Source organism: Hemibagrus wyckioides, linkage group LG01 (assembly GCF_019097595.1).
Source record: "Hemibagrus wyckioides isolate EC202008001 linkage group LG01, SWU_Hwy_1.0, whole genome shotgun sequence".
NCBI classification, from domain to species: Eukaryota; Metazoa; Chordata; class Actinopteri; order Siluriformes; family Bagridae; genus Hemibagrus; species Hemibagrus wyckioides.
Genome location: NC_080710.1, coordinates 11,143,589 through 11,171,116, shown reverse-complemented (window position 1 = coordinate 11,171,116; position 27,528 = coordinate 11,143,589). Strand labels below are relative to the sequence as shown.

At 37.7% G+C, this 27,528-nt stretch overlaps 2 protein-coding genes and 1 long non-coding RNA gene across 3 annotated transcripts; 2 read left to right on the top strand and 1 right to left on the bottom strand.

Moving 5' to 3' along the window:
• The first annotated feature begins 488 nt into the window (after positions 1-488).
• Positions 489-4,584, top strand: LOC131359261 (cytochrome c oxidase subunit 6B1). The gene is made up of 4 exons (XM_058398974.1): positions 489-647; positions 1,237-1,373; positions 2,503-2,603; positions 4,334-4,584. The coding sequence occupies exons 2-4, from the start codon at positions 1,268-1,270 to the stop codon at positions 4,385-4,387; spliced, it is 261 nt and encodes an 86-aa protein (XP_058254957.1). The 5' UTR covers positions 489-647; positions 1,237-1,267; the 3' UTR covers positions 4,388-4,584.
• Positions 4,585-11,792: 7,208 nt separating this feature from the next.
• Positions 11,793-24,140, top strand: slc2a3b (solute carrier family 2 member 3b). Its single transcript, XM_058386117.1, has 12 exons — positions 11,793-11,831; positions 12,461-12,560; positions 14,651-14,752; positions 14,951-15,111; positions 15,827-16,067; positions 16,787-16,949; positions 17,320-17,507; positions 18,280-18,384; positions 19,102-19,206; positions 20,050-20,136; positions 21,491-21,694; positions 22,090-24,140. Exons 2-12 carry the CDS (start codon positions 12,534-12,536, stop codon positions 22,348-22,350), a joined length of 1,644 nt encoding a protein of 547 aa, XP_058242100.1. The 5' UTR covers positions 11,793-11,831; positions 12,461-12,533; the 3' UTR covers positions 22,351-24,140.
• LOC131351063 (uncharacterized) lies at positions 17,393-27,496 on the bottom strand. Its single transcript, XR_009204337.1, has 4 exons — positions 27,270-27,496; positions 22,072-22,285; positions 18,764-18,964; positions 17,393-17,531 (listed from the first exon to the last, which is right to left on the bottom strand). It is a non-coding gene; the product is annotated as an uncharacterized LOC131351063 (long non-coding RNA).
• Positions 27,497-27,528: the final 32 nt, after the last annotated feature.

Genomic DNA, 27,528 nt, shown 5'->3' with positions numbered 1-27,528 from the left:
TCTATCTATCTATCTATCTATCTATCTGTCTGTCTGTCTGTCTGTCTGCCTGCCTGCCTAACTATCTGTCTATCTATCTATCTATCTATCTATCTATCTATCTATCTATCTATCTATCTATCTATCTATCTATCTGCCTGCCTATCTATCTATCTATCTATCTATCTATCTGTAGGCGCTCCTGCTCCAGCATACTGTTTAGTACAGTAGCATGCGAGTGCAGCTGTTTGCCAGTAATGTGATAAACTCACACCTCCTAGCTGCTACGATAGATAGATAGATAGATAGATAGATAGATAGATAGATAGATAGATAGATAGATAGATAGATAGTTAGGCAGACAGACAGACAGGTCTATCTATCTATCTATCTATCTATCTATCTATACTATCGTAGCAGCTAGGAGGTGTGAGTTTATCACATTACTGGCAAACAGCTGCACTCGCATGCTACCGTACTAAACAGTATGCTGGAGCAGGAGCGCCTACAGTACCACTATTCTGACACTCTGTAGTTATTACTACTATACTACTATGGTAGTATGTAGCTTAAGTTGAAACCCCGCCTCTGCTTCCTCTCAGCGATCCCATAATTCATTGCGTCCCACCGCTCTTTCAAGGGGATCCTTTGCTAAGGACGCGTTAAAGGTAGGCCGCAAAATCCTGTCTAAAGTTTATATCATAGTCAACTTAAACCTCATATTTATTTTGTCCCATCACGATATTTGGCGGATATTCGACTTATTCAGCTACTCGATGCTTTATTGGTTAAATGATCTAGTAGTTTGTTGTCTGGTTGACTTTCAGCAGCACAGGCGCTATAGCTTAGCCAGCTAGCTGAGGTCTGACGTTTACAAGGGTCGTACAGATAAACGCGAGTATTAACGCATTGATAATTGCTGAAAATGTGGCAGAATTCTTTCTCAAACAACTAAATCTATTATAGTTGCCACCCAAGAATATTATTAGTTCGTCAGCGACAGCAGACGACCTCTAATCGTTACCCTTCCCTGCTACACTGTACACCGAGTCCTGTGGCCTTTTTGCTTTGCGGCATTTTACGACAAATTACTGTTGTTGGATACTTTTGGGGTAATAGCTCGTTGGATCCAAGTTAATTAATTGTACGTTATACCTTAAGTTAAAGAACAAACCCTGGTAGAGAAGAAGAATCTGAGGTTATTGGTTGTAATTAAACCGTGTGTATGTGTTGACTTGACCTTATGCTTGTTTACAGTTGTAGACCCACCACTGAGTTTTGGTCAAACATGGCTGAGGTTATTGAAGAAAAGATTAAGGGTTACAGAACCGCTCCATTTGATGCCCGCTTTCCCAACACCAACCAGACACGAAACTGCTTCCAGAACTACCTTGGTGAGTCTGAGCTGTGTTAAAGTTAATCCTATGACTCAAAAGTCAACACTGAAGACATGCACCAGGTATAACATTATGACCACTGAGAGGTGAAGTGAGTAACACTGATTATCTCCTCATCATGGCACCTGTTAGTGGGTGGGATATATTAGGCAGCAAGTGAACATTTTGTCCTCAAAGTTGATGTGTTAGAAGCAGGAAAAATGGGCAAGAGTAAGGATTTGAGCGAGTTTGACAAGGGACAAATTGTGATGGCTAGACGACTGGATCAGAGCATCTCCCAAACTGCATCTATCTAAATGTATCTATCAAAAGTGGTCCAAGGAAGGAACAGTGGTGAACCAGCAACAGGGTCATGGGCGGCCAAGGCTCACTGATGCACATGGGGAGTGAAGGCTGGCCCGTGTAATCCGATCCAACTGATGAGCTACTGTTGCTCAAATTGCTGGAGAAGTTAATGCTGGTTCTGATAGCAAGGTATCAGAATACACAGTGCATGATGGGTCAGGGCTGTTTTGGCAGCAAAAGGGGATTAACACAATATTAGGTGGGTGGTCATAATGTTATGCCTCATCAGTGTATATAATGTCTTTTTCAGCTCAGTTTTAAAGATACACTGATCTCCTTTTTATTTCTGATATAGATATCAGCCTCCTCTCTGTAATCCAGCAGACTCTGTGCGACACTTTTGCTTTTTTTTGAAACCTCACCAGTGTTTAGGCCCAGACCAAGTTGTGTCCTGTATCCACAGGCATGATGTGTGTGTTCTGTCAACATCATGTATTCACAACATAACGCATCAACAGGTTGGATTGCCAAGTATCATCCTGAACAGTTCAGATTGTGTCTAAGATCAGAGCAGTGTGTCAATAATAGTATAATATTAATTCCAGGTCTCTTTAGTCTCACTTGAATCGAGTTAATTCATGAATCTTTGACAACATGAAACTTGCTCTTTCCTGTCCAGAACTGCTTACTGAATTTATTTGAACTGTTAAGTAAAATTTTTATCCTCATGTTTATTTGTAATATTGGTATTCAGAGGCTTGTTATGAATGCATTGTAAGCAATGATACTGGCTTTTTTGTTTGTTTTTTAACTTTTGCTGCATTTCTTTATTTTTTTGCAGATTTTCACAGGTGTAATAAGGCCCTGTCAGCAAAAGGACAGGACATCACTCCCTGTGAATGGTATCAGAGGGTCTACAAGAGCCTGTGCCCTATCAGCTGGGTAAGAGTCTATTATGATCTAAATCAGAAAAATAATATAATCAAGCAGCAGGAAAATAAGTCCATATTCTCCATGCAAAAATTTCCCCTCTTACTGGCCAGTTTTGTCACTAGCAGTCACCTTTATAGAATGATTGGTGTTTATTAGATTTATTTGATCATTTGAAAGAAGTACAGACTTTTAATACTCCTTAACTGAAGCCAGGACAAACTGTTCCTCCAGTATCTCTAATATCAGTTGATGGTGACAAGAAGAATAACAATAAATGACCCATAAACAATTATGGTCACATCAGACACCCCTAGACAAAATAATATGGAATACACTCACTGAGTACTGTGTTAGGAACACAGGGTCGGGCCTCCCTTTGCTCTTGAAACATTTTTTCAGACTTTAGCTGTCCAGTTTTGGTGAGTCTGTGTCCACTGCAGCCTCAGTTTCTGTTCTTGGATGACAAGTGGAACCTGATGTGGTCTGATGTACTCATGTAACCTGCTGTAGCTCATCTGCTTCAAGGTTTCACATTTTGTGCATTCTGGGATGCTTTTCTGCTCTCCACAGAGTGGTTATCCGAGTTACTGTAGCCTTTCTCTCAGCTCAAACCAGTTACTCTGTCATCAGCAAGATGTTTTTGTATGCAGTACCTCTGCTCTCTGGATGCTTTTTTTTGACTGCACCATTCTGAGTAAACTCTAGAGACTGTTTTCAGTGAAAGTCCCCAGAGATCAGCAGGTGCATTAATACTTAAACCAGCCTGTCTGCCATTAACAATAATGCCACACTAAAAATCCCTGATTTGTTTCCCAGTCTGATGGTGATGTGAATATTATCTGTAGCTGCTGATCCGTATTTGAATGATTTTGCATGTGCTGCTGCCACCCGATTGGCTGATTTAGATAATTGTATGGAAAAGTTGTTGTGCTCAGTGAGTCATACAACTGCACTCCACTTTTAAATATGGACTATAGTGTGGAGGGTAAATTGAGTGTTCTTACATTTTCAGTATCCTGAATCCACACACTTTTTTTCTATTAAATGCATTAATTAAATAAATGAAAGAAAGCCAAGACTAACTCATAAATTAAGACAAATAAATTATTCAGTTATGGCAAAAGAACTGCTTTATTATAAACTGAGGGAAGACTGGGCTACACAAAGCTGTTAGCTGTTGATGGAGGATTTAGCTATTTGTTTAAACAAAAAAAATGATGTTTAAGGCATGGGTTGTTTTGAATGATGAACTGAAGAAATTAGCATAATGAAGTCATGTAACTAATGGCTATTAAATCCTACCATGGGATTGTTCACATTGTGGCATTTATGTGATTGTCTGAAGCTAGTTGAGAGCTTTTGGGATGATGTAATACTCAGCAGTATTATGGAGCTGTTTAGTGAAAAGCTGTTATTGTTTTGAATATCTTTGGTTTTTCTGTTTCAGATGTCATTCAGCAGATCTCTGGTACAATCCTTACAGCAGCCACTAGAGGTCGCCCTGTAGTGTAGATTTTCAGCTGAATTTTTTTTTTTTTTTTACCGATTCCAGGGTGGAGGCACAAAAAAAAAAGCTGTTCCTTCCATTAATCCCCACATTTCACTTCAGCCAGGCTGTTGTGGAATTGTAGCTGATGGTAGAGGTGTGGTTAAAATGTCCTAGGCATCAGTGCTGCAAGAAATGTAATTGCAAAAAATATCTGTACAGTTTTTACCGTTTTCCTCCCCTCTTTCCTCAGGTTGAGAAGTGGGATGGACAAGTTCAGGACGGAAGCTTCCCAGGAAAGATCTGAACATCTTGTGCTTTTTTTTTTTTTTAGATTACCTCACTTACAAACATGTCAATTTTGTATAGCTTGAGTGCAATAAGAGGTGACCTAGTCATGAGATCTTATGACCGTTGACCCAGACCTTTCAATGGCTCATACTGTTCACTTTTGTCACTATGTCTTATTCACGCTGGTTACATAATAAAGACGCACAATATTAATGAGTTTGTTTTGGGGTCTTTTGTTTAATGTTTTGAAAACTTTCAGTTCAACATTGATGGCAGTAAATATAATGGGTCTGTCTCATCAAGCTGGATCCGAACAGATTTTTTCATCAATAAAATGCACAAGCATGGACACACAAAATTCTGTATTTATGAAAATCCCATAAATTTAGAAAAGGCTATTGTGAATTGTAGAAGTGTTTAGTCTCAGTCTCATAGTCTCATAACATTCTCATGCTAGTTCACTAAGTCAGGAAGAAAGAATATACAACAAATGAGTGAAAACCAGTATATTATTGTTATTATTATTATTATTATTATTATTGGCATTAAATAAGAAATATCCAAAATAAAGAAAGTAAGGCAACACAAATCCATAAATTAAGACATAAGACAAATAATTAATTTATGGCTAAGTAAAATGCTGTTGAATAAATGGAGGATGTTCCAGTTTATCTGCACAAAGATGTAACCTGTAAACAAATGCCTCAGCTGGGAGAAGAAATTAAATCTTGATTATTATTGTTAATTATTGCATATTTGTATTGGTATCGAAATTAATCTGAATATTTTCCACTTCTCTTTTACTGGCCCTTCCATGTTCTTTCAATCTGAGTCAAAACCCCGGCCACTTCTGTTTTTTAGGCTTCATCCTGCTTCTTCATGTATATGTTTACAGCTGTCTGTGCACTTGAACTTTTTATAGAGTGCTAAATGCGTCACTAAATGAGCTGTGCTGGGAACGCGGTATGCATACGCACTTAAGCATGAAGAAAATCAGCTTTTCTGAAACATTTGAAAATCCAGGGTGAACATTTACACAGACGATTTTCAGACACACTTTTGCTCAGTTTTGTGGAAAGAAGTGAGTAATTACAGTATCTCACAAAAGTGAGTACACCCCTCACATTTTTGTAAATATTTTATTATATCTTTTCATGTGACAACACTGAAGAAATGACCCTCTGCTACAATGTAAAGTAGTCAGTGTACAGCCTGTATAACAGTGTAAATTTGCTGTCCCCTCAAAATAACTCAACACACGGCCATTAATGTCTAAACCGTTGGCAACAAAAGTGAGTACACCCAAATGTCCAAATTGGGCCCAATTATCCATTTACCCTCCCCGGTGTCATGTGACTCGTTAGTGTTACAAGGTCTCAGGTGTGAATGGGGAGCAGGTGTGTTAAATTTGCTGTTATCGCTCTCACACTCTCATACTGGTCACTGGAAGTTCAACATGGCACCTCATGGCAAAGAACTCTGAGGATCTGAAAAAAAAAAAAAATGTTGCTCTACATAAAGATGGCCTAGGCTATTAAAAGATTGCGAAGACCCTGAAACTGAGCTGCAGCATGGTGGGCAAGACCATACAGTGGTTTTACAGGACAGGTTCCACTCAGAACAGGCCTCGCCATGGTCCACCAAAGAAGTTGAGTGCACGTGCTCAGCGTCATATCCGGAGGTTGTCTTTGGGAAATAGATGTATGAGTGCTGCCAGCATTGCTGCAGAGGTTGAAGGGGTGGGGGTCAGCCTGTCAGTGCTCAGACCATATGCCACACACTGCATCAAATTGGTCTGCATGGCTGTCGTCCCAGAAGGAAGCCTCTACTAAAGATGATGCACAAGAAAGCCCACATACAGTTTGCTGAAGACAAGCAGACTAAGGACATGGATTACTGGAACCATGCCTTGTGGTCCAATGAGACCAAGATAAACTTATTTGGTTCAGATGGTGTCAAGCGTGTGTGGCGGCAACCAGGTGAGGAGTACAAAGACAAGTGTGTCTTGCCTACAGTCAAGCATGGTGGTGGGAGTGTCATGGTCTGGGCCTGCATGAGTGCTGATGGCACTGGGGAGCTACAGTTCATTGAGGGAACCATGAATGCCAACATGTGCTGTGACATACTGAAGCAGAGCATGATCCCCTCCCTTCAGAGACTGGGCCGCAGGGCAGTATTCCAACATGATAACGACCCCAAACACACCTCCAAGATGACCACTGCCTTGGTGATGGACTGGCCAAGCATGTCTCCAGGCCTAAACCCTATTGAGCATCTGTGGGGTATCCTAAAACGGAAGGTGGGGGAGCGCAAGGTCTCTAACAACCGCCAGCTCTGTGATGTCATCATGGAGGAGTGGAAGAGGACTCCAGTGGCAACCTGTGAAGCTCTGGTGAACTCCATGCCCAAGAGGGTTAAGGCAGCGCTGGAAAATAATGGTGGCCACACAAAATATTGACACTTTGGGCCAATTTGGACATTTCCACTTAGGGGTGTACTCACTTTTGTTGCCAACGGTTTAGACATTAATTGCTGTGTGTTGAGTTATTTTGAGGGGACAGCAAATTTACACTGTTATACAGGCTGTACACTCACTACTTTACATTGTAGCAGAGGGTCAATTCTTCAGTGTTGTCACATGAAAAGATGTAATAAAATATTTACAAAAATGTGAGGGGTGTACTCACTTTTGTGAGATACTGTATGTGTAAATGTATCATTTCATTTATAAACCACTGAAACACTTTGAAAAGGGGATTTTATTCTGAGGCAATAATATGCTAAATATTGTAAAAATAAATAAATAAAATACTGAAAAGCATTATGATGGCTAACCTCCTCAATGAATCAATATAAAACATAAATATAAAGTTGAGACCAAAGGTTTGAATGCACCTAGTCTACAGATATTTAATCTCAGTTCTTTAAAATCCATGCATTCTTTCAGCAGATCAGTCAGGGCAACTACTTTGCTCATTTAAGAGGTCATTTTAAAACAATCAGTTAGAGTTTAGTGATTTAGAAGTTTGTGATTGGTCAGTTGTCATAATTAGGAGTTGCTTGGGAGTCCACTGTGGCTGTAAAAGGCCCTACCTTTAGAATCCATGTTTTTTTGCCCTTGATTTCATGGGAAAAACCCAAACTCAGACAAGACCAGAAAAAATTGTGAAATTGTATAAAATATTGTCCTTATGAGCAACTTCTGGACAAATGAAGATAATTCAAGCATCTGTATGCAAATATAAAATTTATGGGACCATACAGACTCTGCATTGTTTAGGAAAGAGGCACAAATTAATGCCTGTGGATAAGTGAATTTGGGTCCAAAAGGTTCATCTGAACTCCATTTGACAACCACAGAGGTGAAGGAGGCATCAGGCACCACATATGGCCTCATCACCATGGCCTGAAAGACATGCAGTGAAAAAGTCCCATCTCCAAGGCCTTTACAATAAAAAACAAACAGTCAGCTTGCCTTTCTGGTCAGAAGACATATACTGAATACTGAGAAAGAGTGCTATGTTTGGAGAAAAAGCACCATACCAACAGTGAAACATGGGGGTGGCAGCATCATGAGTGTGGATGGATTATTAGAAACACTGTTGCAACATATCCTGTTCATCTAAGTGTGTATAAACTTTATCCACAGCAAATGAATCTGAAATAAATCTGTCTCTTTTGCTATTACTATGAAATTACCTCTTATAGTAATTGTAAGATGACATGAAACAAGACTGAGGTATTAAATTAAGATGAGATGTTTGTAAACTTTTGGCCTTTAAAGTCATTTTCGGAGAATTAAAAATATGGGATGGAAAGAATAAGGAAACTGACTTGGTGCTTGCTATGCATTTCTGAATTTACAGTTCAAGCTAAATGGGTGTGATGTTAGATTACCGAGATTGCTTAGTTCAAAAGGCAAAGCCACAGAGCTGCCACTGCTGTGCCCTTTAGCAAGTTTCTAACCCTCATCTGCTCAGTTGTACACTAGATTGCCAAAAGTTTTGGGACACCCCTGCAAATCATTGAATTCAGGTGTTGTTTTTCAGGGTTTGGGCTTGACCTCCTGGTTCCAGTGAAAGGAACTCTTAATATTTCAGCATACCAAGACATTTTTGGAAAATTTCATGCTCCCAACTTTGTGGGAACAGTTTGGGGATGAAACTGTTCCCACACCAAACTCACTCATCCGTCCATCTTTATGGACCTTGCTTTGTACACTGGTGCACAGTCATGTTGGAACAGGAAGGGGTCATCCCCAAACTGTTCCAACAAACTGAGGTCACGTTGGGTCATCCCCAAACTGACCCCAAACTGAGGTCACGTTGCTCTGGATAAGGATGTCTTCTAAATAATTTAACAATACACTGTACAGATAAATCCTAAACAACTGTGTGATTCAACTTTATGGCAACATTTTGGTATGCCACACATCACATGCCATATGAGCATGATGGTTAGGTTTGGCTAACCAAACCTTTGCCTATTATAGTGTCAGCTCTAGTACAAGCAGTCGGAGGTTACAAAAAATGATGTCTCAAAAGAGTTATTGCAAAAAAAATTCTTGCAAGAGAAAAAGTTTCCAAACTTCTTGGTATTGTTCGCAACACCTAAAGATTTTTGCAATAGTGAGGCCACAATGATTGCGATATTCCTTTCCACCATTAAAGACTTCAGTTTGGCCACATAGGCAGAGCATTGGCAAACTTCTAGCATGAAGTATTTTGCTTAAAAAAATGATACCACCGGAAGAAGAGATCTACATTGGTGATTTGATTTCATTCTAAAGTACAGTAGCTTGTGGTAGAATAGCTATGATTTAACTTACACTATATTGCCAAAAGTATTCGCTCACCCATCCAAATAATCAGAATCAGGTGTTCCAATCACTTCCATGGCCACAGGTGTATAAAATCAAGCACCTAGGCATGCAGACTGTTTTTACAAACATTTGTGAAAGAATGGGTCGCTCTCAGGAGCTCAGTGAATTCCAGCGTGGAACTGTGATAGGATGCCACCTGTGCAACAAATCCAGTCGTGAAATTTCCTCACTCCTAAATATTCCACAGTCAACTGTCAGCTGTATTATAAGAACGTGGAAGTGTTTGGGAACGACAGCAACTCAGCCACGAAGTGGTAGGCCACGTAAACTGACGGAGCGGGGTCAGCGGATGCTGAGGCGCATAGTGCGAAGAGGTCGCCAACTTTCTGCAGAGTCAATCGCTACAGACCTCCAAACTTCATGTGGCCTTCAGATTAGCTCAAGAACAGTGCGCAGAGAGCTTCATGGAATGGGTTCATGGTTTGGTTTCCATGGCCGAGCAGCTGCATCCAAGCCATACATCACCAAGTGCAATGCAAAGCGTCGGATGCAGTGGTGTAAAGCACGCCGCCACTGGACTCTAGAGCAGTGGAGACGCGTTCTCTGGAGTGACGAATCGCGCTTCTCCATCTGGCAGTCTGATGGAAGAGTTTTGGACAATTCCATGCTCCCAACTTTGTGGGAACAGTTTGGAGCTGGCCCCTTCCTCTTCCAACATGACTGTGCACCAGTGACCAAAGCAAGGTCCATAAAGACATGGATGACAGAGTCTGGTGTGGAGGAACTTGACTGGCCTGCACAGAGTCCTGACCTCAACCCGATAGAACACCTTTGGGATGAATTAGAGCGGAGACTGAGAGCCAGGCCTTCTCGTCCAACATCAGTGTGTGACCTCACAAATGCGCTTCTGGAAGAATGGTCAAAAATTCCCATAAACACACTCCTAAACCTTGTGGACAGCCTTCCCAGAAGAGTTGAACCTGTTATAGCTGCAAAGGGTGGACCGACGTCATATTGAACCCTATGGATTAGGAATGGGATGTCACTTAAGTTCATATGCGAGTCAAGGCAGGTGAGCGAATACTTTTGGCAATATAGTGTATATGTACTTACACAGTAGCACAATGTGTAGTGAGCTTAGGTTATGGGTCAATTCCAAGACAGTATCAGTTGAAGCCATGATTTAAATCAGACTTAGGATGATGGTTTGTGGCAATAAATAAATAAATTAATTAATTAATTAAACAAGCATTGATTAATTTTCTGTAGGGGTTATCCTACACAGAGATCCCAGGGGACTCAGGGCACAAGGCAGGGTGCCAAACCATCACAGGGCACACAATCACACTCTCACACACTACCGACAATTTAGGGATGCCAATCAGCCTACACCACATATTTCTGGACTGGCAGGGAAGCCGGGTGTTCAGCACTTTTTAATATTTACTGTTTTTTTTTGTTTTTTTTTATTTTATAAAAACCCCATTCCAGATTTGGTCCCACTTTGCTGCTGTCTCTGGTCTTCTCTAAAGGATTTCCGCTAGATTTTGCACAGGAGCATTAGTGAAATCAAATGTTGGGTAAGAAGTGTATGATTTACGGTAAGGAGTCTTGGGGAACATTCAGATGGTTGAGGTCAGAACTATGTATACATCAGCTGAGTTCATTTATTCCAACCTTGTCAAGCCGTGTCTTCATGGACTTCGCTTTGTGTCATGATGGAGTGTGTTTGGGCTTGGTTTCGTAGTTCAAGTTATATTACAATATACAATGTTATCCTGTGTCACTGTGTGCTTCTAACTTTGCAGCACCAGTTTAGGCAAGGTCAGCCTTTGGCTGTGATGGTCAGATGTCCACCAACCTTTGGCTATACTGTATAGTGTACATGTCATGTCAAAACTGCATGATTATTTTAAATTAAATCCATTTGAAATAAAATGGCACTAAAATCTAAATGGTGGACAAAGAATGTATACAGTGTGCAGGGCATGTGTAAGGGAGTTCGAGAGCTTGGGGAGAAAGGGTGCTCACTTTACAAAACAATGCACATAAACATATTAGAAACAGGAAGTAGGAACTGATATCTCACTTTATGCAGTAAAAAGGAATTGAGTAAACTTGTACACATTCCAGATCAAATCCAGATGATGATATTTGCAGGATATCCCAGATGCAGTAATTCACTCTACTCCCTTAAGCACATTGTTGTTTCTGCTCAGCTTTCTAATAGAAGACTGTTTGTTTTTCAGTTCTCTGATTGCCTCCTACCAGCTCACGCACATGACTAAAATGCACGCCATGTCCTATTGTTGTGGAAGCGAGAGTCAAAGACTTTATTTCATTCATCAGTTTGAGGTGGGAAGGGGTGTAGGCTGCTCAATTACTCAAGTCACATATCAGTGCCTAGTGCATTTGCCCACAACCTAACGTGAACTGTATTTGACGTGACCAGACTTCCGGAACTTTGTAGACGAGAAGACATGCCCAATCCTGGACATTTATGAACTTGTAGAGCTTTAACTGTCATCATATTGAGCAATAGGAAGTAAATGGTCAAACTCCTGATATAAATACAAGAGGGCACGAAGTAAATCAGCATGTTATAACCGGGGGGGGCTACGACATTTTGACAAGTCAGGTATGTCTTTGAATTCATTATGATGACTGTTTAATTTCTTCTTACATCCATAGATTTAGAATTAAAGACATGACTACTATCAATGGCACATATTTTGTATGTTTAGTGTGTATTAATGTGACAATAGTATACCTTTAAACTAATTTAAGGTTCAGAATTGGACCTTAAGACCTTTACTCTAAAACCTAAGGCACACCACGTGCAGCTTCTTGCAGTAAAATATACACACTAAAGGAGCAAAAGATAAGAGTAGCATCTCATCAGTAAGGAAAAGTGAAGTACCAGGATGTTGCCAGGAAGTATTCATTTAAAAAATAATAATAATGTCAGTTTGATACCTGACTTTTAATGTCTTTAATGTTGGAAATTTAATAAGGAAATTAAAAGAACTTTCATTTCCACCTTCTACCAGGTGGTTTGTGTAACTCTTGGTTTATTATTTCTGCTAGGTAGAATGGGTTTTGTTTCTCTAAGGCACACTTTTTGTGCATTCATCTCAACTGCTCTGCAATGAGGCTGATGCAACATCCGCTAGGAAATTACTGTCTTCTAGTTCTAACTTATCTCACACGATGCTCTGACACCACATCCACATTGTATATAATGCCTTCATATCATTTCCCTTTCAGAGAAGGAGCTTGTGCAACTGACAGATAAGTGAAGTTTAAACTTTTTACCTTGGATTTTAAAAGCAGCGTGAAGATGGAGAAGATGGCAAATGGCAACAAGGTAAGATGCACGCTGTTTTTACTATTCCTATCACATGTTTTAGAGTTTTGGTATGCTTGTGTTTTTGTGATTTGTAACTTTAAATATGTTTAAACATTATCTCGAAACAGCATGCTGTACACAACAAAGTAGTAGTATAACACACAGGATATAAGACTATATATCAGTTTTGATGTTTCCCATATTTCTTCTCTCTCTCTCTCTCTCTCTCTCTCTCTCTCTGTGTGTGTGTGTGTGATGCAATGATGCATTTGTGGTGTTTTAAATAAACTCTAATCTATAGAACTATAGACTACTAACTAACTAACTATAATCTATAGAATGTTATCTATGTCACAAAAGCTCACAGATTTATTTATTTGTTTTGCAATATATATCACTGCACATCTCTACAATCTGGTTCTACTTAATCACAATGTAAATCGTCCATAGCTGAATATTCCTCCCAAAATGTGGTATTAATAATAATAACAATAACAATAATAATAATAATAATAATAATAATAATAATAATAATAATAATCAGAAACTGAGCATAGTTATTGCATATATCTTATAATGATATGTACACTGTAAAAAAAATGATATGAGCCATGTGAACTTGTTTCTTTATTTGAACTTTATTTAAGATTTAAATATTGAACTAAAGTTTATAAGTTTTATAAGTAAAACTTAAAGCAATCCCTTGTCTTGATTACTTGCAATTTAAAACAGAGGTTATCTTCAAGCTGAGTTTACTCACGTTTTTAAGGCAGCAGGTGAACTTTCTTTTCATTACATCTTGAAATGTCTTATAGTGTCCGAGTAACGTTCATCATCACTGCTGGAGATCTTAGACCCTGCAGTGCCTAGTTCACTTCATTTAGCACATCTGGTTTGGTTCAGCAGGACACAGATGTCAGTAAGCAAATGGGAAGAACAAATTGGGGTTAAATACCTCAAGGGATCCAAGCAAAACAGGCTTAAAAAAAGACCCTGTCACCTGTATGTGTGACAGACAGCTTATCTGACCATATTACTTTTTTACTATGTCTCTGCTGAGCTTTTTTTTTTTACCACTGAACCAAAGCACATTCTTATACATAATGCCATGTTTATGCACTGCAACTCTACTGTAATATCCTCTCCTACTAGCTAGTTAATGGCATATTGTTGCTGATAGTCTGATCACATCCTGTTCTGAAGCTCAGTTGCTCTGCATTACATATCACACTCATGCACAAGCATCTTTTTAACATTGAAACCATATGGAGATAACACAATATTGTTACAAACATGAAGTTTTCCGAGGTGGTTGTATTTGCAAAGTTTCTGCAAAACACTGGGTTCAAAATTCATTCTTTGAACTACTTTAGCATTTGCATCGAAGTTACTGAATAATTCATATTTACCCCAGGGCTCCTTCTGTCCCAAGGAAACAGGATATGGGAAAAGGCAACAGAAAAAATGAGAGTGCTAATTTATGTGAATTCATTTTTGAATAGATTTTAGAGAGAGAGAGAGAGAGAGAGACAGAGAGACAGAGAGAGAGAGAGAGAGATTGTTGAACATAACAGATAAGCAATGTTAGACTTACTACTTATCTGCCTAGCATGTGACACAATGTCCGTTATGTGTGTGCTCATTACTGTAGTGTGAGACAATTACGTTGCATAACCCTGAACTGTCCCAATAGTTAGAGGTGTGTCATTACCAAAGCTCATTTAAATCATCAAGCAGATATTTTATTTCAGGCTAGACTTGGCCTTTTTTAAATGCATCAACTTTTTTCCATCATGTTCTAATGTTATTATTTAATGGCGAAGACAAGGTTTCTTGTCATTTCTTGTTGAGTTCTTTTTAGTTCTTCTTATGATAAGTTTACTTTCTTTTGTAACATGCTGGAATGCAAAAATGAGGAATGTCTAAACTTCCAGGATTTTGCAACAATGTGTGTGTGTGTGTGTGTGTACATGTACAGTACACTAGCTTTCCTCAATAATCTTTATTAAGTGGTCATCTTCATGCTCTTATATTCTCTCATCTCCGCTCTTCCTCTTGTGTCTTTTTCTTTGACTGCAATAATGGTGATTGTATTCCTTCATTTGCAGAGAGATCAGTTGACTGGCCACTTGTTATTCTGTGTGTGTACGGCAGTCATTGGATCTCTGCAGTTTGGCTACAATACAGGGGTCATCAATGCACCTTATGAGGTATAATAATAATAATAATAATAATAATAATAATAATAATAATAATAATAATAATAATAATAATAATGTATGTATTTGTATCTTAGTAAACCTCTTTATACTGTACCCTTTAAGATGCATGTTATCTATAGGCAGATGTTTGTGAGATTTATTATGATCTCTCTCTCTCTCTCCTGTTTTCTCTGCTGAAATGATCAGAAAATCCAGGCGTTTTTTAGGACTGCCTCTCAGGAGCGCTATGGGAAACCCATGAAAGAATCCACCGTTACAAACTTGTGGAGTTTTGCTGTAGCTATATTCAGTGCTGGTGGCATGGTCGGTGCTCTGTCTGTAGGAGTGCTGGTCAACAAGTTTGGGAGGTGAGCTGCTGAGAAAAGAGTTTATTGGGCTAAATAAAGCTAGCCAAAGCCAGCTGGCATTTAGGCCACAAATGAAAGACTTCTCTTATACAAAAAAGGGAATACTGTGCTAAAAAAGTATTAATTTGTTAATTAATTAATATAATTAATTAATTAATTATCTATCTATGTATCTTCAAGAAGTAGATATACACTGCCCTCCGAAAGTTATGACGCACAGAATTGAGTATATTTTTTCATTGTAAATGACATACTGTCATACTGGTCAAAATTTTAAACACATATAAATAATATATATAATAATATATAAACGTATTAATCTCTTAAATGTTTCCCCGAATTCATAGAAAAGTCACATTGGTGAAGCTTTCTCATAAAGTTGTTTAAAAAGATGTTAGTAGTCTGCAAAACTTCATCAGGAATACTGTGAAGAATTTCGAATATAAAATAGGTTTGATTTGTGTGACACTTTTCATTTTACATTAAACAAAAGTTTAGAAGTTCATATTAAATCCATTTTTTCTAGAGGAATTCAGACACCCTGAAACACATTAAAAGCATTGCTAGCTAAACATTTAAACACTTTTGAACTATTATTTAGATAATTAAATGAGTAATCTAAGGCATTTTATTATAAATTCATTTTGTATAAATTCTATTGGCTTAAACTATGGCATGTACACATATGGCATATTTTCCTCTTTTTGTCACACAGACGCAAGTCTATGCTCCTGTGCAATATCTTGGCTCTGATCGGGGGTGGACTGATGGGCTTGTCCAGTGTCTCCCGGTCATATGAGATGGTGATACTCGGCCGTTTGATCATTGGCATCTTCTCCGGTCTCTATACAGGTCTGACACCCATGTATGTGGGTGAACTGGCACCAACATCACTGAGAGGAGCGTTCGGCACCCTTCACCAGTTAGGGATTGTCGTTGGCATACTTATAGCTCAGGTAAAATGTGCTTCCAAGCGAAGCAGAATTATAAACATTTTCCTACATGCTCATACCTACATATTACATACGTGTAATTACACTAAACAGCCATAACATTAAATACACTGACAGGTGACGTAAAGAAGTTTGTTTATCTTGTCACAATGGCACCTATTAAAGAGTGGGATATATTAGGCAGAGATTGAAAGACAGTTCTTAAAGTTGATGTGTTGAAAGCAGGAAAAACTGGGTGTGTGTAAGGATCTGAGTGACTTTGACAATGGCCACATTGTGATGGCTAGATGACTGTGTCAGAGCATCTCCAAAAACGGTGATAATAAATCCTGCACACTGTAAAAATGACTCAGGAATGGTTTGAGGAACATGACAAAGAGTTCAAGATGTTAACTTGGCCACCAAATTCCCCAGATCTCAATTCAGTCTGTGGGATGTGCTGGAGTTCGATCCATGGAGGCCTCACCTTGCAACTTACAGAACTTTCAGAATCTGCTGTTAACGTCTTAGTGCCAGATACAACATTGCACCTTCAGAGATTATGTTTTGCTGGCACAAGGGGAACCTACACAATATGTAAACCAAGTAGATGGTTTTAATGTAATGGCTGTTTGGTGTATAGTGTATATTCTTATACTGTCATCCTATACTCTTTCAAAATTTTACTATTTAAATCTCTAAACTTTGTGTGTGCTAATTATACAGTTATGTTATCATGGCAGATCCTAGGTTTGGATATGTTGCTAGGTTCTCAAAAACTTTGGCCACTGTTGCTGGGACTGACGGTGTTGCCTGCAGTACTGCAGACCATCATGTTGCTGTTTTGCTCAGAGAGTCCTAGATACCTGCTCATCAACCTGCAGGAGGAGGACAAGGCTCGCCAAGGTAAAAGACTCCACTCGCCATTAGAGAGCAACCACAGCTTCATCCCAAATTGATTACCCTACATTAAACTTGAGGTTAGAGTTTTGATGGATCCTTTCCTGGGAACACTTCCCAGGAAATCGGCATTAATATCGGCATTAATACTATGTTGTATTAATAGTTCTCTTTCTCTCCATTTGTTAATTGCATTTCCACCTGTAAACACACACATGCTGTCAGGAGGATCCCAGACCATAGCAATGGTCTATTAATGTAAATATAAAAAAGAAAAAGAGATCTTACAGTAAGCAATTTATTGCGAGAAAGGATTCAAAGAATATGGATTGGTGTCAGTGTCTCAGTATTTACTTTATATATCTATATATCTCAGTTTTGGTGCGTCTTCGTGGGAATAATGACATTGAGGATGATGTTCGGGAGATGAAGGAGGAAGCCAGTAAGATGGCCATGGAAAAAAAAGTGTCCATCCTGGAGCTGTTTAGTAACCCCATTTACCGGCAGCCTATCATCATTGCCATTGTCATGAACCTCTCACAGCAGCTCTCTGGAATCAATGCCGTGAGTGTCGAGTCATTTTCTTACCTAAAGCATTAGCAGTACAGATCATCAGTATAGTTATTCATTTTCATCTAAAATTGGTTCTTCTATCTAGTTAACTCTTTTTACCAGAAGAAATGGAATTTGTTGTGTCTGTATTTAGCAATGCATTTCTTTGGTCGGATCAGGTCATACTTTACAGTGGTGCTTAATGGTTCAAATGAAAATAGACATTCAGAGATTAAAGAATTTGTAGCATTTCTTCTTTTTTCAGTTTTTACCTAGCCTAATGAGGGCAATATATTCATAGAAAAGTTGCAAAAAACTCTTTTTTTTCATTTTTTTCATGCAAATGTATATACTATTCAAAGTAAATGCTAATATTAAACCAATTTCTACTCTGATGCCTCAATGTTCATAAGCATCTAAAATTTTAAGCCGTTATTCTCAATCATCCTGTGTAAGGTTATCCCAACAGAGGCAAAAACGTCTCACACTGAAAGACAACAGTGTCCTGATTTTATTTACATTCAACTGGCAGAAGGGAACTCCAGTGTACTGATAAAAAGTTTTAAGATGTTAGTGAAGTTATAGTGAAGGGATATGGAATAAACCAGATCCACTCTTTAAACATACCCATCATGGTCCTGCTTAGAGCTTAGAGCTCTTTCCATGATATGAAAGAATTTCCTTATATGTTGACAAGTTGTATAATTATTCTTCTTATTCACTTTCCCTTAGCACTTACCTTTTTCCATTGGCTCATCTCTAATGTTTTTCTGTATGTCTCCAGGTGTTTTATTACTCTACAGAAATCTTCAAGAACGCAGGTATCACTGAGCCGGTATACGCAACTATAGGAGCAGGGGTAGTCAACACTATCTTCACAGTGGTCTCGGTGAGTGCATGACATGCAATGTTTGTAGGCTCTCAGGCAGAACTCCTAAACTCTCCAACTCCTGTCTCTTTTTTAATAAGCAGAATAAGAGAAAGATAGAGCCAGCTTCTCGGTCTGATTCAATTCTCCACACTTGCTGCAGTTTCTGTTCTCAGTTTATTTGAGCTGTCTGATGTCATGACAATTGGCTTGGCTGACTCTGTAAACCCATTTTGTGCTCTAGCGGTGTGCATTGTCCTATTAAAAACAATTCTGCATTGTGTTCTCAGGTGTTGTCTGTCACCACATGATACTTTTCCTAATAACTTGTCGTTATTATATAATTGGTGGATATATTTTTTGCCTGATGTAATGGTGGATTAATGTTTAGTGCTTTTACCTCTAGGGTTGGGGGTTTCATGCCATGCGTATCCTCTGGGTTTTCCAGTTTCCTCCCCAATCCAGTAATGTGTGCTGTAGGCTGATTGGCATCTGTAAATTGTCCATGTGTGCTATTGTGCCCTGCAATGGGATGGCAGGGTGTCCAGGGTGTCCCTCACCTTGTGTCCTGAGTTCCCTGGGATAGACTTCAGGTGTAACCCTGTGTAGGATAAACGATACAGAAAATGGATGGATGGATGGATGGATGCATGCATGGATTTTCTGCCTGTTGTAGAATATCACAATTTAGCATATTACACAGAAATCTTCTAAACTCCCATCCTTACTCTGCTTCAGCTGTTTCTGGTGGAGCGAGCAGGACGAAGGACACTGCAAATGATTGGATTGGGAGGAATGGCTGTTTGTGCTCTTATCATTACCATCACTCTTCAGCTACTGGTGGTAAGTGAGAGCTGACCTTTCCTTCAAATTGTACATATTTTCTGTTTATTTGTCAGGTATTTACTCAAGCATATTTCTCATTTTAATTAACTACTTCAGAAATAATTTTCATAAATTATTTAGACATATAACCAGATTCTGTCATATTTTCTCTCTTTTTTTTGCAAGATATATGAATTTGGATTCTGCGTAAATACTGTATGACTTATATTAAAAAGTAATTGTACTGTCCATGATTAACAGTATGCCTAAAATAATAATAAAAAAAAATTCGAATTTTCCAATGTCCAAAATTTTGTAAAAATTTGTATCTAAAATATATAATGATGAAGACAAAAAATATATATTCTTTATGAACAAAATTTATAGTTTAGAACTGGATGCAAGAAAAGAGATTGTCTTCTCTAAAACAAGAGTAGTTTAAAACAAACTAATTATCTACCAAAAAACTTTTTATATTAATAATAAAATTAATATTAGAAAAATATATGTAGAATGTTCTTGATAAATAGATAAATAGTCTAGAGACCTACAGAAGTTAAAGTTACAGTAATGATCTCAACTGATTTGGAGTTGATTTACATCTTGTATTAGAAGGCGCTCTGACCCCAATCTCCAAGGATGGGATATGCGAAGAAAGAATTTCACTGTGCTGTAATGTATATGTGACAAATAAAGGCTGTTTCTGTTTCTGTTTCTGCTTTAAATGAACTGCTCATGAGTATAGACACTGTGCATGATTAGCACTTCACATGAAATTGTGAAACATTTGCTTCATCGCTTACAGTCACAGTGTTAGCTAATACTACCTTTTTCTCCTCAACTTTTTCATGACCAAATAAGGACCCATGTGGAGAACAAGCAAAGAACGTTTCTGGAGCGGCGATCTTGAATGACTGCAATAGAACTTTGGGGGCAACACCAGATGTGGTTAGTGTTCAAGTGCAATAAACACCTATGACATAGTTTGAAACTTTTTTCAGTGCTGCCATAACATTTACCCCAATAGTTTTACACTAATTTACACTAAATGTTATCCTTGATAGTAAGTATGTATGATCTGTATGTCAAAAGATTCCCAAAATATATGTCACCTTCATAAAAGTGTGTTTACAGACATTTGATAAAGTTCTAGAAAGCTGAGGTCAGTAGTTTTTGTTCCTCATTATCATAATATCATGTTTTGGTTCAGTCAGCTACATTTGTATTCCCAGTTATTGACTGAATGTGTGTTGTGAATGAATTAATATAACAATAGACATAATCTAGTTAGAGAAACGTGTAGAGTAATAAAAATAATAATCACAGAAATGTGCACTGATTTTACACTATTCAGCTTTAAGACTACTTTAAGTTGTATGCCACCAAAATGAGTTCCTGTGATATGATAAAAAGAAATTTTAGCATTATTTTTTATTTATTTATTTATTTTTTTAAAATGTAAATCAAGTCATTAGTCATTATTAAAGACAAGGCACAAAATACAAATATCCTCTGGGAAAGACCATCTGGTGTATATAAAATTATGTGTACAAAAATTCAGATTAAGTCTACAGAAGTAAAAATCCAGTTGCCTTCCAGTCTACCGATGAAACTATCAACAAACATGTCATCACATAGTTTAATCTGGCATCAGACTGTGGGTTTATCCTCACCCACCACATGACCTTTACAACTCAGCTAATAACCACTGCACACGGAGGGTTTACTCCTAAATGCTGTCCTGAAAATATGTTTTTAAATATGTTTTTATGTTTGCTTAAAAGTTATAATTTCATCACTTTCTTGTGTTTTTTCATGAATAATTATGTAAAATGTCTCATTGAAGTCAGTGCTGAGTTATTTGTCAGTGCACCACTTCTGATCTTGGTCTCTGCCACATTTAGGCCAGATATAAAAAATAAAATAAAACAAAAATTAAAAATAACCAAATTCTGCATTATCTTACAGCCAGATTCAGAAACAGTATTCATTATTAACCTAAGCTGTGATATCTGTGTTGATGAATATCTGTAAAATGGATGGGTTCTGCTATTAGGCCATGTAAGACTCTGTGTCTGCTCTGCTCTGTGGAAATGCAGTGGGGAATATTACAGTGTTTCTAATATAGATTTGTGGTCTGAAATATAAGTGTAATAATGGTACCGGTTTGAAATGTTCCTCAACATTTATTAAAAAACTTCTCAGATCAGTAGCAAAATGTGTTCAGATTGTATTCCTAAAGCATTCAGCATCACCTTTGATGACTAAAAAAAATGTTTTTCCTTTTTTTTTCCTTTTTAAGGGTGCATCTCCAGTGATAAGCTACATAGCCATCGTAGCAGTTTTTGGGTTTGTAGCAACTTTTGAGATTGGCCCAGGGCCAATCCCATGGTTCATAGCAACAGAGCTATTTGCTCAAGGTGCAAGACCAGCTGCAGTGGCTGTGGGTGGGTGCTCCAACTGGACGGCCAACTTCCTGGTGGGTCTGTGCTTCCCGCTTCTGCTGGTAAGAATACTTCCATTTTGGTTTGTGATAAACCTCCCTATTTTACCTTTTTACTAAACATTGGACAATCAGAAAATCATACATTGCTTTTTAAGTATGAAAAATAATTTTTTAGAATTTATAGTTTTCTAAACAAGTACAGTTTTCTAACCATGAGAGAGGAACAAGGCAGAATAAAAGTTTTATACAAATGCAAAACTATAATTAATTCTTTATTTTTGCAAAGTATTTAAAAAAATAAAAATGCAAGGTCTACACAAGACAAAAGAATTTGAAAAGCTCACTCAAAACACGTTTATTAAAAAGAGCTCAGAGCACAAACCCAAGCATAGAGACGATGTAGAACACTAAGGCAGCAAACTGACCATGCAACTTACTTTCTTTCCTCTCTCCAGAGTGCATGTGGACCATACGTCTTCATCATTTTCCTCGTTCTTCTCGTGCTCTTCTTCCTATTTACCTACTTCTGGGTTCCTGAGACTAAAGGTCGGACCTTTGAGGATATTGCCAGCGGATTTGCTAGAAAGGCAGGTTCTGGCCCCACCCAGTCCTCTCAGACAGAGGGTGTGGCCACGATGTCAGTCTCCTCCCCTACAGAGAAAGTTGCAATGGTGGAATTTAGTGGAAACGAGTCCAAAACTGGAGCTAACCCATAGGGCTCAGGGAGAAAAAGGTTTCATTTCAACTCATAACATTATTAGAATCTCCAGAGAGGAGAAACAGGATGTCAAAAGACTGGTCTAGGTTCTAAGTGAGAAGACTCATAATAATACCCACATGGGGCAGATTTATTAAAGGAAGCACTAAATTGAGCTGTTTTAGCTACCATGATGGCGTGTGTTGCCAGTGTAGAGATGTGCATGCAAAGGAATACAGGCTTACAGCCTATTTTAAAAATGCCTGAAGCAGCATAAACACCATTTATTGCAAGCGGTTGTGTCTAAAAGAAGTGAATGAATTGCACTGAGTCCGGTTTGGGACTTAATTTGGCAGGCGATCAGTTTCAGGGATCCAAATGAATTTAGAATCAATAAAAGCCATGTGTGATTTGACAATAAGCAAATGGTTTTCAGGCACATTAAGTAATGCATGCAAAGATAAAGTAAATAATTGCTGTCAGCTTTTACAAATCAGAGTGATCTCAATTTGTCTTTACACAGAAAGTTCTAGTTAAGTCTTACATTCTGTTTAGGTAAAAAAAAATTTAACAATACTCCCAAAATTCCCTAATTATCTCTATCTTGAAAAGGAAATAAGATTAAATGTCATAAGTATAAACCATAATAAGTCTCTGGGGAATTTTCTCCCTGCAGTTGAAGCCATCTCTTATTCCTTCTCCCTGCTTTACACCAAAATACACCCACCATGAGGAAACAAGGATATATTGGATATTCTTAAACAGTACTTCTACATATTCTGAAGTGATGGAAGTAATGTTGTCTCATTCTCAAATCATTTATTTAACGGAATGTGAAAATTAAATGCGTAGCTATCTAGGCAAAATCTCTGTGATCACTGCTCTGATTTTATATGAGGAAGTGTTTTAATAAGTAGCTTGTGTCTGTTTAATAAATGTACACACAGCAGTCATGTTTCTGACAGTGCAAAGCTGTAATAAATCTGCCCACTGGGTTAAAAGTAGACAGTCTTTAAAAAATCTTTAAAATACTAAATTCAAAGCCACTGTCAGTCTCAGGACCAGGTTATAAGAGAACAACACGGTTTTAGCTTCTGATTTTCTAGAAAAAAGAAATATTAGTAGTAAAAATGTCATTTTATTTAAAGATGGACACTGATTTATTAAATATTAAATATTCACCTTGTTATATAATGCATTGAGCTGATGAGTGAGTGTGACGGTTAAATCTGTTCTTAGAAAATTAAGCACTTTTAAAGATGAGAATAGAAAATGTAAATTTTTTAAAAATAAAAAGATTAAATATATTTATTTGAAATGTAATTGGACTGCAGACATTTGTGCATCTCAGAGTGAAATGGAGTTAATGTAGGAAATGTAATTATTATTATTATTATTATTATTATTATTATTATTATTATTATTATTATTATTATTGTTGTTGTTGTTGTTCATAATAATAATAATAATAATAATAATAATAATAATAATAATATATTTGAATGTTTATTTGCTGAAGCTTACAGATTGCTTAAAACATAAAGATTACAAACAAACTATGCTCATATAAAAACAAACAAATAAAATAATTAAAAAAAGGAAATTTCTTTACCATCCGGATACTGCTACTGCCCAGTTTATTCAATTTACTTTTCTTAAGGGGTTTTGGGAATTTTTGTGTTTACAGTATCACATAAGAAGCTTCTGTATATTCATGTTCCTTTGTTGTCCAATACTTGCATGTTTTTTTATTATTATTATTATTATTATTTGACTAATGATTAATAAATAAAATACTTGAATATTTCACAGTTTGTGTTTCTGTAATGAGGAAAATGCTGTTATTCTGTGGAGACGCTTGGAGGGGTGTCAAACATTCAGTACTGTGCAAAAGTCTCGTAGCTGTCTCCAGGAATCATTAAATGAAAGATTTCTGCACATAAATATGGACTATAATGAGAAGTTAACAGTAAAAAAAAAGTGCTATAAGGTAAGTTTTTCCATAACCTGCTACAGTTCCCCTGGTCTCTTTGGCTGCTGCAATTGCTTCTGTTTCTCACTACTGGCCAAGTCAGGCTGCTGGTCTGTTACTTAAAATCTTCTTTTCTTTAATGACATTCAAGCATTTCTCTGCAACGTTTCATTTTTTTATGGAAAGTGAAGGATTAGAATTCTTTTTTTAGAAATCTGCCTGACATAGTAATGAGGACACAAAACCAACAAACTAAATGTAGATTTAAAAAAAAGACTTGAACAAGTCCCGCAGGAAAACTCTATGTTCTAAACTAAAATCATCTAGTGACCAATAATTGAATTGAAAGATTGAGATAAAAAGAAAGGGAGCTAGTCTCTTCGATACCACTAGGGGACAAAATAAAAGCAATAAACCCTGGACAATAAACTCAACTTGAATTTACAAATAAATTAATTGATGTTTTTAAAAGAACCAGATCGAATACTTATACAATCGCAATGTTTGTGAATTCTACAGTCATTATTCAGTCCATTTCACAAACTGTGGGAGTAATATATATATATATATATATATATATATATATATATATATATATATATATATATATATATATATATATATATATATATATATATATATATATATATATATATATATATATATATATATATATATATATATATATATATATATTTTTATGCTATTTAAATCCAATTCTGTATTCAGAATCACCTTTACCTCTGAAATGCTGAAAATAATATCCCTTGTCCAAATATCATATTGGAACTCTTGTATTTCAATGGCATTGATGCTTTGATGTCTTGTGAATATTTGAATATTTTTGTTTATATTTACAGTATTATATATATATATAAATATATACACTGATTAGCCATGATATTATGACCGTCTGCCTAATATTGTGTTGGTCTCCCTTTTGCTGCCAAAACAGCTCTGACTCGTTGAGGCATGGACTGCACTAGATGCCTGAAGGTGTGTTGTGGTAACTGGTACCAAGATGTTAGCAGCAGATCCTTTAAGTTGCGAGGTGGGGCCTCCATGGATCAGACTTGTTTGTCCACCACGTCCCACAGATGCTCGACTAGACTGAGATCTGGGAAAATGGAGGCCAAGTCAACAACTCAAGCCCATTGTTGTGCTCATCAAACAATTCCTGCACCATTTTTGCTTTGTGACATGGCGGATTATCCCGCTGAAACAGGCCACAGCCATCAGGGAATACCGTTTCCATGAAAGGTCTGCAACAATGCTTAGGTATTGGTATGGGTGGTATGTGTCAAAGTAACATCCACATGGATGGCAGGAGCCAAGGTTTCCCAGCAGAAAATTGCCCAAAGAATGACACTGCCTCCACCGGCTTGCCTTCTTCCCATAGTGCATGGTGCCATGTGTTACCCAGGTAAGCTATGCACACACACACACGGCCATCCACGTGATGTAAAAGAAAATGTAATTCATCAGACCAGGCCCATTGTTGATGCTTTTGGTGATGCACAGGGGTCAGCATGGCCACCCTGACTGGTCTGCAGCTATGCAGCCCCATACGCAAGAAACTGTGATGCACTGTGTATTCTGACACCTTTCTATCAGAACCAGTATTGGCTTCTTCAGCAGTTTGAGCAACAGTAGCTCGTCTGTTGGATAGGCTCACACAGGCCAGCCTTCGCTCCCCACGTGCATCAATGTGCCTTGGCTGCCCATGACCCTGTCACCGGTTCACCACTGTTCCTTCCTTGGACCACTATTGATAGATACTGACCACTGCAGACTGGGAACACCCCACAAGAGCTGCAGTTTTGGAGATGCTCTGATCCAGTCGTCTAGCCATCACAATTTGGTCCTTCTCAAACTCGCTCAAATTCTTATGCTTGCAAATTTTCCTGCTTTTAACATCAACTTTGAGGAAAAAATGTTCACTTGCTATTACATAGGCAGGTTTTTGCTGGCTGTTTTTTTTTTAATATGTTTTATGACTAACACCCAAATCAACAACACAACCCTCTCTACTGCTGTGCCGCACTTTGTTAATGCACATTAAACAATGTGCAGCTCAGATATTCTCTGTACAATGTCTCTACTGAGGTAGATCAAATTTCAAGACACAGTCAAAAAAGTACAATTTATTTAGTAAAAAAAACTAACAGTGGAAATTGCACCTTCAGGATTCATAAAAATATCACATAAAGACCTGAATAGGAACCCACATGGATGCCATTAAATGTTGTAGAAGTGGTCCTATATTATATTTATATCTTTTTATAAGACAATTCCAGTAGAAATCATATAGGAAATTCTGATCAGAATCCTGTACAAATTTCTTATTGAAATCCTTTAGGATTTTTTTTGACACGCATGAGAATGTTTAATAGGAGTTATCGGTTTTTGACCATTAAATGATTTTTCTTGTATGGCTCACTTAACATTGGACTCAGTGTAATGTGGCCTGTTGCCTAAAAGGAGTTTGACATCTCTGTTGTAATGAGCTGTAAATGTTTTATTATGGCGTGCAGCTGTTGTAGTGCTGATGTGCAGCAGAGGGCGCTGTCTTTATACAGAGAGCCTGACACTGAACCAAGCATTAAAGTAAGTTTGTGTGTGTGTGTGTGTGTGTGTGTGTGCACGCGTGTGTGTGTTTTAATGTTAGAGACCATGTCCTCACAAGTATGGGGATATTTGAAGGTTTTTTTTGACATTTTGGGGACCTTTGGCTGGACCCCATGAAAAAACTGTTTTTTTGTTTACGTTTTGTTTTTAAACAAATTCTATCAGGTTTATTTTAAAAAATAACACACACACACACACACACAGAAGTCAGTGAAAGGTCCTTACAAGGATAGATAACCAATTAGGAAGATGAACATGGATGTGTGTGTGTGTGTGTGTGTAAAGATTCCCAAATATGTCATTGTCTAAGAATGGCTGAAAATTGACAGAGACATTACCTTTAAAACTTGCCGTCTGACTGCAGAGGATATTTTCCTGGTTTGTCTCATGCTGCAGATGCCAAGACATCCGACTGATTGTTGTATTTAGAGGATGGGTGTGAATGCCAGGGACTCACTGTCTGCTACATGTTTCAACAGTTTTTGTACAGACTAGCCAAACACGTTTTTAGTTCTTTTCATGCTCTCTCTCCCTCTCCCTCTCTCTCTCTCTCTCTCTCTCTGACTTCTCAGTCATAATCATCATACACAGACTCTC